Below are 14624 nucleotides of genomic sequence, written 5' to 3'. Positions count from 1 at the left end.
TGACAGGATGAAAACTATATACCCCTGAATCTTTGATTATGGGGGCAACGCACTTTGAAAAAGTTACGCACTTTGAAAAATTTTTCAAAGTGTGTTAAATTTGGGACCACCACAACGCACTTTGAAAAATTTTTTCAAAGTGCGTTAAGAGTCTACATCAGTATATTTTACCATGAACACACTTAACTCGCTTTGAAAAAAAAATCATATTTTAGTAATGGAAAGATTTTATTTGTTATTTATCTTTCAATAAACTAACCCTAACCCTAACCTCAAAAAACAGAATTGATTTACTCCCGTCGAAAAGAGGAGAAGACGGGTATAAGATCCCTCAGTCCAAATCTTTATCTTTCCAATACACAGGTGTCGGTAACAAACGGGGGAGGGGAACAAATAACCCCAAAAGGGTAAGCTGCATTTTCAATGCTTATACAATGTGTATATCTTTCCAAAACTAGAGGTACTGTGAGCAATGAGCTCACTAAATGATACCCCCCGCCTCCCATATGAATATAATGGCAGTGTTCATGTTTTGCTCTGGAAAATCCAAAATATATGTCAGATCAAAAAGTAAAACAGGAGGTGCACGATGGCAATATGTAATAAAGATTCTGTGAAAGTTTCATTAAATTTCCTTCAGTGGTATGAGAGGAGTTGCGGATAAGAGATGGGTACCCCAAAGCGTAACAGACGGACGGAAATACCGATTACTATATACCTCCCGCTTTTCAAGCGGGGGGTATAATAAGTGGGGTGCTTAGCCCCCCCCTCCCCTGTCACTTCGCCCGGTCTCGATTTCTATGCTATACTGAAAACATTCATATAATTATGTATTTACCTAACTGGTATGACGTTGAAAACTTTCAATATTAAATGAGTTAATTAAAACAGATGAAAACTAAAAATTTTTAAGTATAGTAAAATGTATGAAAGAGAAAGAATTTTCATAGTTTTGAACAATCAAATTGCCCCTTTTTTATTATGATAAATGCTAAGTTGCTTAAAGCTCTCCACTGTTAGTGCCCCCTTTACACCTTTACATCTACTTATCAATGACTCGAATTAATAAACTACTTATCAATGACTCGAATTAATAAAAAAAAGAAACGAATTAATGATCTTAAACAATCGTCACTCTTTTTTTCAAGACCCCTTTCCCTTTTATCTTATCAAAACCTCAAAAACTTAAAATGTCAATATCTCAGGTCCTGAAGTGACTTTATCATAAAAAAAGGTATCCAACCAGAATCTGTTATTCATCTTACCGATTATTTGTAGGAATATTGATCAATCTATACATTTTTTTCAAAGTGCGTTAATATGGTCGATATTAACGCACTTTGAAAAAAAAATTATTTTTTCAAAGTGCGTTAGCTTGGTCCCAAATTTAACGCACTTTGAAAATGTTTTTCAAAGTGCGTAATTTTTCAAAGTGCGTTGTAACAGGGCATAAATAAAGATAATAGATTTGTACAGTATGTACAGTTAGTAAATTCAGCCGAATTTGAATGGTGTAAAGTGATACTTGTAGGAGCATCCAACCCATGATGCAGGGCTATCCAGTTAGATTCTGCCATACAGGAGCATCTGACCAGTGATGCAGGGCTATCGAGTTAGATTCTGCCATACAGGAGCATCTGACCAGTGATGCAGGGCTATCGAGTTAGATTCTGCCATACAGGAGCATCTGACCAGTGATGCAGGGCTATCGAGTTAGATTCTGCCATACAGGGGCATCTGACCAGTGATGCAGGGCTATCGAGTTAGATTCTGCCATACAGGGGCATCTGACCAGTGATGCAGGGCTATCAGGTTAGAATCTGCCATACATGTTCTCTTTTCCTGTTACATATTTTGGGGCCACTGACCACCCTTGACTTAAGGAGAAACTCCTGCCAGGGGCAATAAGAACTTGGGTTGTGTCTTTGATGGCTAAGACAATTTAAGGAGGGAGGATTGTAATGGTTTGGGCCATGGATATCAGCCTGGATAGCTTGGTAGAGCACCTGACTGATGATACAGGTTTCCCAAGTTTGATTCCTTGTCCAGTCGTACATTTTTTCCTACATAGGACATTTCACCATTTATAATGCATTAAATACAGAGTTCCCTTATCACTGATTTATTACTGTAAACCAACTATTATTTGCGTCAATCTTTTATACATGAATCGTCAGTTTGAAATCAATGCACAGCGAAACAATTAGGAATTAGGAAACATTTTTTACAAAAAGCATAATAAATGGTTCACAGTGATTAATATTCGCGACTTAAAGTAGGTTGCAAAACTCATGAATATTTCTCGCACACGAATAAATGTTGGTTTACAGCATCCCATCACCTTCCCAGAGATTTAATAACTACAATGTAACACACATTAAAACTCAATATGATAAAGAACATCCTTACGAAAATCATATTTATTATTTCCTAAAGATATGAAATAACAAAGTGTAGAAGTTTTCAGTCAACAGGAAAAAGAAACTCAGATATACATGAGATCAAACGCTGATTATACATGGCAAGTAAAAATGTCATACATATCAAATATATAAAACCAGTTCACATATTTCGTCAAGAAAGGTAAACATCAAGATCAATAAGTACATAATATCACACAGAATTGGCCCTTGTATATGGCTTCAGAAATGATTACAATGTAAAAAGAAATGCTATAATATTCTAAAATATGAATAATTATCACAAAGATGAAGGAATGTCAAACAATTTACATAAACAGTAAATGAGATTTAAACAACATTATAAAAAATTCTGCATTTCATAAAACTTTAAAAATCTTAAGGTATGGCAAATATCACTGAATACAATACTCAGTACATGTACATAAATTAACTAGAACTGTCCAAACGGGACAAAATACCCCCCGCTGGGTTTTTCAGAGTGCTAAATCATGAATATTTTATGGATCTAAGAGAAGAGAGAAATGCTAAAACATTTTTAGTGCGAATGTAATTGCTCATTATATTTTTTTTTATAAATGAAACGAAGGCGCAGCCTAATTAAAAAAAAAATAGACTAAATATGGACCAGACAAAAATTATGAACTTTTTCTGTCAGTGACCGTGAACTTGCATAAATGACCTTGGTTCAAAGTCATGACACAACCTCAGGTCATAAGCAATGTTTGTGTGAAGTAGTAGATTCAAGTTTTTCCATAATAAAGAAAGATATGGACCGGACACAAATTATAAAATTTTTCTTCCAGTGACCTTGAACTTCCCCAAATGACCTTTATTTCAAGGTCATGACACACCCTTAGGTCATTAGCAATCTTTGTGTGAAATGAGAACTTACCAAGTTTATCCATAAGAAAGATATGGACCAGACACGAATTATTAAATTTTTCTTCCATTGACCTTGAACTTCCCAAAAATGACACACCCATAGGTCAGGAGGAATCTTTGTGTGAAATGAAAACCTACCAAGTTTATCCATAAGAAAGTTATGGAAAGAACAGGAATTATGAAATTTTTCTTCCAGTAGCCTTGAACTTCACCAAATGACCTTGGGTCAAGGTCATGACACACCCTTAGGTCATGTGCAATCTTTGTGTGAAATTAGAACCTACCAAGTTTATCCATGAGAAAGATATGGACCGGACACAAATTATGAATTTTTTCTTCCAGTGACCTTGAACTTCCTCAAATGACCTTGGGTCAAGGTCATGACACACCCTCAGGTCATGGACAATCTTTGTGTGGAGTAGTAGATTTTAATGTTCCTCCGTAAAAAAGATATGGACCGGACACATTTGCACAGACAGACGGACAAGGTGATTCCTATATATCCCCCCAAACTTCGTTTGTGGGGGGGTATAAAAACATAACAGTGGTTGTAAGTAATGAATATTGCTAATGCTTTACAATTCAGCTAATTATGTCTCAATACGGACAATTAAATCAGCCCTATAGTACCGTGTATTAGCTTAAGTTTACAATGTTACACATTTATCATTCTACTTAGTGGACAAGATTACAGAATTAGTATATATATAGGTTTACCCTGTATTGTTTTATAACGAAAGTTGTAAGACATGAATGAAATATCATTCATTTTGACATATTTATAATCTTATACTCCTTACATGACAATATTATAATATTAATAATTCTTTATATATATTAACATTTTTAATAGTAGTAAACTTTTAAATGTTTAGAAATTGTTAAGTATATTTCCAATGTTTAAGCATGACAAAAAAGTCCTTCACTATGACAAAATCAACTGCCAAATAAACAACACCTTTCAAAGTGATGATATAAAAATGGCTTCATGTCTACCCAATTAAAATCTAAGGCATGGTAATTACTCAATAAGTAGGTGTAATAATGTTTCAGTGACTACGCATCCTCAGTCTAAAGTATGGGAACCAATCAATATGATCAACTAATCAACATGAAATATGTTCAGCAATATCATGGTTACAAAAATACATTCTCTATAAATTAATCCATACATTTTAGAAAGAACAAACTTAATTATCAAAATCCACCTGAGATGACCTACGACCCTGTTTTTCCTGTAAATTTGACCTTGACCTCTGACTTTGGTCGAGTGACAGGCAGCCATTTATGACTAAGGTCTTGACCTTCTTTGACCGTTATGTGGTATTTCTGAGTCAGCTCCTGTACTATTGTCTGAAAAAGAAGATTTCAGGTGATAAAATATATATATAGCTAACTGATGTATATCATTATACTTATGAAAACTGCTAGAGAAAAATCATTTCATAAATAAAATGAATAGAAATGAGCAACAATGTTAAAGAATCGGAGATGAAGCACTTATAAATTACAAGACATTCTCATTTGAAGTGGAATATATTGTTTTATATATTACAAATGAATAAAGAGATGTTCCGGTGTTGATATTGTTTTATGTTTAATAATTCCTAGATCAGTACAGATGTTCAGGTGTATATGTTGTTTTATGTATAATAATTCCAAGATCAGTCACCTTGAGGATATTCCCGACCAGCTTCTGTCCTATACACCCCCGCGGTCCCGCTCCAAAACAAAAAATACGATCCTTGTCTTCAGCATTCCTGTAAGAGATATATATTGATTTAATGTGTCTTAATGTCCACTGTATTAATTACTGTAGGTGATAGATTTACCTTACAACACTAAGGGATCACATACTGTCTCTGACAAAACTTAACAATTATTTTATATTACATACAGTCCAGAATGACATTTGACTCGTTAGCAGGGGATGCTTACTCCTTCATGACATCTGATCCCTCCTCTGGTTTTAGAGGTCAATATTGGTTTTGCTCTCTTTCTTTTATCATGTAGTTTATTTGTATGACTTTTAAGAACTTTTCAAATTTCATATATTATAAATCATGTAATGCTTTACTTAATTATACAGTTTTACATCTGTCTGGAACAAACTAATGAGGGAGCTAGAAGTTTTGTTGGTTACAGAATCTTTACTTACAATCTTCCATCTCTCAGGATTACATAGACCAAGTACTGGCAGATTCAGGTTTATTAGTAAATTTTTACTCAGTATTAATTTGTGTCTGTCTCTCCGTCTGCCTTGGAGATAAGATTCTGGGTTAACTTAAATCTTTACTTACGCTGTCTTCCATCTCTCTGGGTCAAACTGATCTGAGAACTGGAAGATCCTAGGATCTCTGTGACTGTGGTAAGACATGTAAACTAGAGCATGTCCCTTTGGAATGTGGTAACCATTCAAGTTGAAATCCTACAAATATGATCATATTTCTAGATTATAAAACATCAGGTATTCTACCTACTATTTCAAGTTGCATCTATAAAGTGTTGTTATCAATGCAGTGCTCTGCTTCATGGTTTAGTGTGAATCAAGGATGGTTATATCTATAGTATCAAAGTTAACTTAGGTTTACATATCTTTGTCTCACTTTATTTTTTAAATAACCTAACAGATTTAAGGTATGTTGAAATATTTAAGGAACCTTAAGTATCAGAGTAAGTTTTCCAGTGTTCAAGGAGTTTTACTCTAAGAAGCATCATAATCTAGTATTTGGCCCAAATTTCAATGATTTTTAACATGCTGAAGGATTTTTACAGAAGATGACAATTACTTGTTTGGCGACCCGCCGACCTCCGATGAATGGTGGAAACAATCTCTGGACCTCTAACAACATGGCCTCCAGTGTCTCTACATCCTCAGCTAGGTCTGTCTGTTTGTCTGTCTGTATTAAAAATAAATATAAATATAAACAATCTCTGGACCTCTAACAACATGGATTCCAGTGTCTCTACATCCTCAGCTAGGTCTGTCTGTTTGTCTGTCTGTATTAAATAGAAACTGACATTTAAACTGTTCTATAGACTATAATTCCAAATTTTCTTTAATAAATTCAATAATTTTCATTTTTAAAAATAAACTTTTACCATTTGCTTTAATCATGTGATACTTACAACTATTTTGTATCTCATCAAATTGAAATGCCATGCATGTTTAATATTTTTCTATCTCCGAGCATGACAAAAAAATACAAAGCAGAATATGTCTGCAGAGTAAGTGATAATTTCTTAGATTATTATCCTCTTATAAAAACTAAAACAGAAATATACTCAATCTTAACAAATCAATCAAGATGTGATGGTCAAGATGTGATGGAACATTTTGTTATGACTGTGTACCCTCTACTATACATGCTGAATTCAGTTTTCACTTATATCCATTTCATACAAATCATACAAATCCTTATCTGAAGAATTCCTATGAAGGCATTGAGGACTTACTATCTGAGATTTTTATCTGAGAGTTCTTTATAAACTTAACCTAAAGACTTCCTATCTGGACTTTACCTGAATGTTTCCTATCTGGATTTTACCTGAAGGTTTCTTTCTGGACTTTACCTGAAGGTTTTCTATCTGGACTTTACCTTAAGGCTTCCTATCTGGACTTTATCTGAAGGTTTCCTATCTGGACTTTACCTGAAGGCTTATCTGGACTTTACTTGAAGGTTTCCTATCTGGACTTTACCTGAAGGTTTTCTATCTGGACTTTATCTGAAGGTTTCCTATCTGGACTTTACTTGAAGGTTTCCTATCGGACTTTACCTGAATGTTTTCTATCTGGACTTTACCTGAAGGCTTCCTATCTGGACTTTACCTGAAGGCTTCCTATCTGGAATTTACCTGAAGGCTTCCTATCTGGACTTTACTTGAAGGTTTCCTATCTGGACTTTACTTGAAGGTTTCCTATCTGGACTTTACCTGAAGGCTTCCTATCTGGACTTTATCTGAAGGTTTCCTATCTGGACTTTACCTGAAGGTTTCCTATCTGGACTTTACCTGGAGGCTTCCTATCTGGACTTTACCTTAAGACTTCCTATCTGGACTTTACCTTAAGGCTTCCTATCTGGACTTTACCTTAAGGCTTCCTATCTGGACTTTACCTTCAGGCTTCCTATCTGGACTTTACCTTAAGGCTTCCTATCTGGACTTTACCTTAAGGCTTCCTATCTGGACTTTACCTGCAGGCTTCCTATCTGGACTTTACCTGAAGGTTTCCTATCTGGACTTTACTTGAAGGTTTCCTATCTGGACTTTACCTGAAGGTTTCCTATCTGGACTTTACCTGAAGGTTTCCTTTCTGGACTTTACTTGAAGGTTTCCTATCTGGACTTTACTTGAAGGTTTCCTATCTGGACTTTACCTGAAGGTTTCCTATCTGGACTTTACTTGAAGGTTTCCTATCTGGACTTTACCTGAAGGTTTCCTATCTGGACTTTACTTGAAGGTTTCCTATCTGGACTTTACTTGAAGGTTTCCTATCTGGACTTTACCTGAAGGTTTCCTATCTGGACTTTACTTGAAGGTTTCCTATCTGGACTTTACCTGAAGGTTTCCTATCTGGACTTTACCTGAAGGTTTCCTTTCTGGACTTTACTTGAAGGTTTCCTATCTGGACTTTACTTGAAGGTTTCCTATCTGGACTTTACTTGAAGGTTTCCTATCTGGACTTTACTTGAAGGTTTCCTATCTGGACTTTACTTGAAGGTTTCCTATCTGGACTTTACCTGAAGGCTTCCTATCTGGACTTTACCTGGAGGCTTCCTATCTGGACTTTACCTTAAGACTTCCTATCTGGACTTTACCTTAAGGCTTCCTATCTGGACTTTACCTTAAGGCTTCCTATCTGGACTTTACCTTCAGGCTTCCTATCTGGACTTTACCTTAAGGCTTCCTATCTGGACTTTACCTGAAGGCTTCCTATCTGGACTTTACCTGCAGGCTTCCTATCTGGACTTTACCTTAAGGCTTCCTATCTGGACTTTACCTTCAGGCTTCCTATCTGGACTTTACCTTAAGGCTTCCTATCTGGACTTTACCTGCAGGCTTCCTATCTGGATGAACAGTGAGGTCAATATTGATGACAGTGCCTTGGGAACCAGAGCTGAACTAAATAGGAGGAGATGATTGTCAACGAATTCTTCCTGACATGCGTGCGGACATCGCTGGATTCTATCAGGAAAGTGAGACGTTTCACAGCTGCATTTCTTCTGTTTTATTATGTTCAACAGGTGATCCTACAATACAAATATTCCAAGTCAGCTGTTTTAAATTTTAATTTAAAGATAGGAGAAAATGAGGAAAAGAAAGTTTATTTTTAAATTTTAAAAATGTCCACTTTTTGCAGAAAGGATGGTAAAAGTGTCAAAATGAAATACTGCACTTTACAAATCAAGAGAATAGATAGGGTTTTCTCACCTTGGCCTCGAGAGCCTTACAGAAGCTGGATCCACCTGTCAGAGGGAGTTTGATTGACACAGGAACAGAGATGATACCTGTTACAGGATATGGTAGTCACAATAAATGACAAAATTTTAATTTATTGTGATATTGAACTTGTTCTCATAATGAATTTTATTCCTAATAATCTATGTAATATTATCTGCGATATTATAACATCACCAATTATATTTTAGATGTCCCCACTGATTTTGTTTTTTGATAGAATTTTCTAGAGGAAAGAGAGAGTGACAGACAGACAGAGGGAAACACAGAGTAAAACTTACCATGCCAGTGAGTAGTTGTCAGACCAACAATCTGGTTTGTAGTCTCTTCTGCATCTTTAAAGTCCATCCCTAAAAACAGACTGAGGCAGATCTCTGTACATAGGGACTTCATGAAGGAGTAAAGGGAAACCTCACACCTATAATAAATGTCTAACATTTAATCAAAGTACTAAAAGTACTGGAAGTCACATTCTCACATTTAATCAAAGTACTCAAAGTACTAAAATCCTAAAAGTCATAGTCTTACATTTAATCAATATACTTAAAATAATTGGAAGACTTCCTCTCACATTTGTTATCACATACTCATAGTACTGAAAGCAATAGTTACTGACAATAAAGTTAAGTCTACCATCTTTTAATTCAAATTTTTGTTGATATCTGCTGTGTATGATTTAAATTGAATTATAAGATTTTAAAGTTCCCTAAAAATTTTAGGCATATGAAGACACCCAGAATCCAAGTAAAGAAAAAATGTTCACCAGATATCTCCCGATGTTTATATGTTACAAGACCTGTATTATCTTATTGGTTTGTAAAGAAAAATGACTGACAAACAACTTACCGACATTTCAGCTCGTGGACTCTGTCTTCAACAATTCTGAAAGAGGAAAAAGAGCATAATGTATAAGACATGGTAAGATTGAGATTTGCATAATATTGCAAAGAGATGGTTTGTGATCTCAGGCTACTGTGTGAATCTGATGAATTTCTTACAATGTGATTTTATTGTGAGGCAGTAATTTGCAGAAAAGATGAAATAATAATAATCAGAATACCATGACACCAAATTAATATGATAAAAACAGCACATTTTAGGCTTCCATTGTCTTATTTAAAAAAACACAGCTCATACATGTATGTGTGTTCAAAGTTAGATTCAAGTATTGTACCTTCAAATTGCCCTTGTAAACTCTTTAATTGTCATTCTGGGAAAAGTTGAATAACCAACATTCATTTAAAAAATCCTCAAATTTTGCTTTTCTAGCATTTTGTCATCAGTTTAACTCTGCTTTTGAATAAACAGTTAAACAGAACAAACATGACTACGTAGGCTATTTATGAAAGTACATTAGCTTTGTCATAGCTATCTTTTGAGTGTTGATATTGCGGTTATCTTAGTAACAGTCGGTAGTCACATAGTCCCGAATTTCCTCGATCACATGGAGAACTCTGCTTACCAATACAGCGCGAGACTGAACATGCTGAAGTGTGGGTGTGTTTCTAGGTGCAGCTTACAAATGTTTAAATGGAATGTCTATTTTTGAAACCAAAAATGTTTTTTGTCGAAACTACATGACAAGATACTCTGCACTCACAGTTAGTAGGCCTACACAGTTTTGTAAAAACAATAACCTGGTTCCCTGAACCAGTTTATGAATGCATTTGGCACGAACTAATAAAATAGTCGTACAGTTTCACTTTCATTTGCAAGTGTGTTTTGTTTCTATGTTTGTTTGTTTGTTTTTTTGCGATTAAGTTACGTGGACTTTATTTTTTAATTAATATTTTGCTATGGACATTGGGAAATTTACACCTTTCTTTTGGGAAAAAAGGTACCTTTTTTGCATTGGGAACGGGGCCTATTCGGCCCCAGATTTAGAGAATCGAGAGCCCTGACTAGTAACCCTGTTAAAGCTGTCCATACAGTGAATTTTATCCTCCCAGAAAACATGCATTTAGATATATCTGTAAGCACCTTGTTGTAACTTTTTTTTTTTATTTCTACTTAATCAATATTACTTTCCACTTTTTGTTTCCAAGCTTGCTAACCAGACTTTACTGTATGATCAGATTTTTTAATCTACTAATTAAGCTCTTTGCAGTGCGAAACATTTTTAGAGTTTTCAGCTACTGCAAGATCACAGAGATTATATGTATGGACTAAACTTGGAAAAGAAAGATAAAAATTAGTCATTTAACATTTTTTTTTCTTTTTCATGTTGATGGGTATGCCCCAATTTGCATATTAAACACATTTCACACACCTTTGTGATTTTGGTTCATCACTTAACATGCATTATGATATTTCTAGGACTACAAATAAAGCCATTTTGAAACAATCTTCATGTATAATAAAGACGCTCTTTTATGTTGACCTTTACTAGTGAAAAATATTTGCAAGCGAAAAAGTCAGCATCTGTGGAAATCTGGCAGTATATCAAATAGTTATGATAGAAGAATCAGCTGATACTGTCAGTGTGAGTTAACTAAGATCTACTAAGCATTAATTTTGATTTTGTCCACTCAAGAGTATCTGGGCTCCACAGTTTTCTTCTACTGAGAACAGAAACCCTTAAACACTGATTTGCTGCGATTGGGATGGAAATCTCCTTAACCATATATTAACTAAAACATCCAGATAGAGAACAGATTAAAGCCACACTTAAAACGTCAATTTGTAGAGCAGGTAATATTCTAAGCATTGGTATGATATAGCATAATGTATTTAAAAATAAGTTCAGCAAGAATACCTATTTGATAATTCCTGTTGTACTAGTCCATCCTGTGAAATGAAAGGTGTGTTTTGTTTTATTTTTTTATTGCAATTAAAAACACAAAAGAATCTGAATCTGTCAGCTACAGAACACACACAAACAGTATTCATTTAACATTACCTGTATATGGTGACTTGTTAGGAATTTCTGCTACAGTACATACACATTGTACACAGTACTCTATATAATGGTTACCTTGATATGGTGGTTTGGTAAGAATTCAATGAGTCACTGCAGAACAGCTGTGATAGAGAGCCCCTCAGGTCTCGAGCCATTTCTCCTGTAATGATATATAACAAATCAATATTTAGGGGGGAAAAGTTATTAACTATTAATTAACTACTAATAATTACACCAATGTATTTCTGATTTTTTTATGCCCCTGTCATCAAAGATATTGAGGCAAATATTTTTTGCCATGTCTGTCCACTTTTCTGTCTGTTTGTCCACAAAAACTTGAACATTGTCTGTAACATTTAGTTGGAGCTATGGCTTCATGTATTTCTGATTAATATATGCTCTGTTATTGAATGTTTCAATGCATATAGTTTTGGTCCTGTCTGTCCATCTGTCTGTTTGTTTGCCTGTTTGTGTTTTTTCCTCCTACTTCTTTGTAAGAAATGTTTAGATTTCTGAGTTTTGTGTTAAGCATGTTAATCTTTATGAATTCTAGAGATTGAATTTGATTCTACATATTTTTTTTTATAGTTTAAATTAATAATATTGCAATATATATTTATTTTAAACAAACAAAAAATTACCATTGCACAGAAATTCACAAAAATATATAGCTTTGACATATCTAAATATGTGCAATAGCTCTTATAAGACTTGATTTCTGATCAGTTAAAAATCTTATTAACTTACCATCAGTGAACAAGATGTTGTCTCCAAATATTTCCCCCATGAATTGTTTATAACCAAGTTCTGTGTACTCAGATCCATCTACAAAACAGCATATTTATCAGACGTGTTGGTCTGGCAATAAATACTGGCCTAGCACTATTAGTAATCCGGTTTCAATCAAGGGTGTATGGGGCTTTACCTGAGGCCGAATGGTGTTTGGAATAAAACCCGGGGTTATTCCCTATACACCCTTGATTGGCCAAACATTAAGTCCAATCAACTGTGTCTCAACCTATCAATAAGATTTACTACGTACTACAATGCATCATAACGTCATGTCATTATAGAAAAGCTGTGCATTGTGACGTCACCTTATTTACCCCCCGTTTAAGTCAAGTGCTCAGAGATTTACACCTGACTTTATAACCAATCAAAGTTTGTGTTACAAGCTAACTAGGAAATAAAGTTTTTTTATTCTACTATTATATCCATTGTTTTACCTGTGAGAAGTCTTTGAATTGTTTCATTACAGCCTATGAAGACGGTGGGAACGTTGAGAAATCTGGCACAGAAGACACGGCTTTTATTGTGCTGGATATTCTTGGTAACAAACTGTACGGGGTCCCTGTAGAAGTCTATTGACTTGTCGCCGAGGATTGGCAGTCCGCACGACCCGGGTACTTTTGACATAATTCTGGCTTAGCAGCTGTTGACATCAGATTAAAAAAGGTAAGAAAAGTAATTAAAAAATATCAAGGCCAGGTATAGAATAACTTCATGCAAATGATTGAAAATTTTTAAAGCTTATTGTTCTATGGCAGAAATTGAACTTTCAGACCAATAATTATGAATAGCTACTTTATAATAAAGGGCACCATATTTGTAACTGACAAAATTAAATTATAGCAGATTAAACCATTTCACACTAACTCTACCTAAAAATTTATCAACTATGAACTTGTTGCTATAAATATTTTCTTATTTTATGTAGTTTTTATCAAGCACAGCTAGTGGTATGAAGATTTAATTAACTAATAACATGTAAAAAAAGGGAAAAATCAAAGAGAAATCTGCACATTAGTCTGGAAAATTTTAATTTGTGAAACATTTCCAGAAATATTGGGACACCACAATTCCAAGTGATAAAGGCGAATGGTGACAGTTATTGTAAAGATTTTCTTCTTACTGTAATACACTGTGTCATAGTGTTTGCTCTTGCCACAATAGTCGTACTTCGAACATAATTCTTTTCAACTTTGATCCTTTGATATTATAGTGAGCGCAGTGAGAGGCACTTCATGCGAGCTCTAGAGACAACGCATGGGCGAAGAGAAAATTCCGACTTACACATTTATCCAAACAATTTTTTTCCCGTGTTAACTTTTGGACCTACAATGCATCGATCACTTCTTTAAGCTACCTTCTCTCTCGTATAATAGGAAAAGTTTAACAAAAATAAACTGGCTTTGATTTAATGGATATATTGTAGTAAAATAGTAAATAAAACGTTCTTCATTTAAATTCAGCACAATTTAGGCTTCGGTCTGGAAATGCAATTTAAATACATCATGTGATATGTCCAAGTCTAGACCATCAAATGTCACTTGCGGTTTGATGATCGAGGCTTATCATAATTAAACTGAATATTTGCACTCACACTAATGGTAGCACCGTCAACATATTATCATGCAATAAACTCTCAAGGTTATATTGGATAGAAAATATTTATATAGATATACAAGAAAATTAACTGAAAAATATTTTTCCCTGTTAGCTGCAGATCTTTCTCTCTGGTCTGAAAAGGGATGGAGAATCAGACCATTTATTTACCCATTCCAATTTTTTTTTTAGAACAGAGAGCTACACATCTACAGCTATATCCATATTTTTAACAGAAAAATACATTTACAATAACAATATTTTGTTTTATGCTCATTACATGGCTCAAGTGGATTGTGCATTGATTGATTGTGCATAAGTGGTTGTATTGATGGAGATAAATGTTATAAATGAATATGCCTTTGATGTCCATCCATGCGTTTTAAGCCCCTGCTTTACTTTAAATATCTGTCAGCACCAATGATCCAATCCTTGTTGGGGTGAGGGATCTTATTCATTCTGAATCTGGACAATTTTAGTTCCTGCTGGTTTTATTACTCGGAATACCTCCGATTTCTAGTCCACTGAAATGATCGCTCCAGAAATGAATCGAAAATGTTTGTTACAAACTCACTGAT

At 34.6% G+C, this 14624-nt stretch overlaps 1 protein-coding gene across 4 annotated transcripts in view; it reads right to left on the bottom strand.

Annotated features, from left to right (window-relative positions):
• LOC134230422 (putative cytochrome P450 120) overlaps nt 1-14580 on the bottom strand; it is an 86458-nt gene extending 71878 nt beyond the window's left edge. Inside the window, exons 1-13 of one of the 4 annotated variants that reach the window (XR_009984352.1) lie at nt 14407-14579; nt 12888-13093; nt 12409-12486; nt 11737-11821; nt 9609-9644; nt 9044-9180; nt 8736-8812; nt 8357-8554; nt 6095-6205; nt 5606-5733; nt 4978-5065; nt 3526-4658; nt 2405-3250 (exon numbers count right to left, since the gene is read on the bottom strand). Coding sequence is in view for 3 of the 4 variants with exons in the window: in XM_062712262.1 (XP_062568246.1) it covers nt 4524-4658; nt 4978-5065; nt 5606-5733; nt 6095-6205; nt 8357-8554; nt 8736-8812; nt 9044-9180; nt 9609-9644; nt 11737-11821; nt 12409-12486; nt 12888-13077 (1263 nt within the window). In the remaining variant the exon portion in view is untranslated. Of the gene's footprint in view, nt 1-2404; nt 4659-4977; nt 5066-5605; nt 5734-6094; nt 6206-6245; nt 6306-8356; nt 8555-8735; nt 8813-9043; nt 9181-9608; nt 9645-11736; nt 11822-12408; nt 12487-12887; nt 13094-14406 lie in introns of those variants that run through there. The other 3 variants (XM_062712271.1, XM_062712262.1, XM_062712253.1) reach the window with 3 other exon arrangements.
• Between the last annotated feature and the right edge of the window lie 44 nt (nt 14581-14624).

This window comes from Saccostrea cucullata, unplaced genomic scaffold (genome assembly GCF_032062105.1).
Source record: "Saccostrea cucullata isolate Sc308-1 unplaced genomic scaffold, CSIRO_AGI_Scuc_v1 ctg2596, whole genome shotgun sequence".
NCBI classification, from domain to species: Eukaryota; Metazoa; Mollusca; class Bivalvia; order Ostreida; family Ostreidae; genus Saccostrea; species Saccostrea cuccullata.
This window is presented reverse-complemented; position numbering and strand designations above follow the sequence as displayed.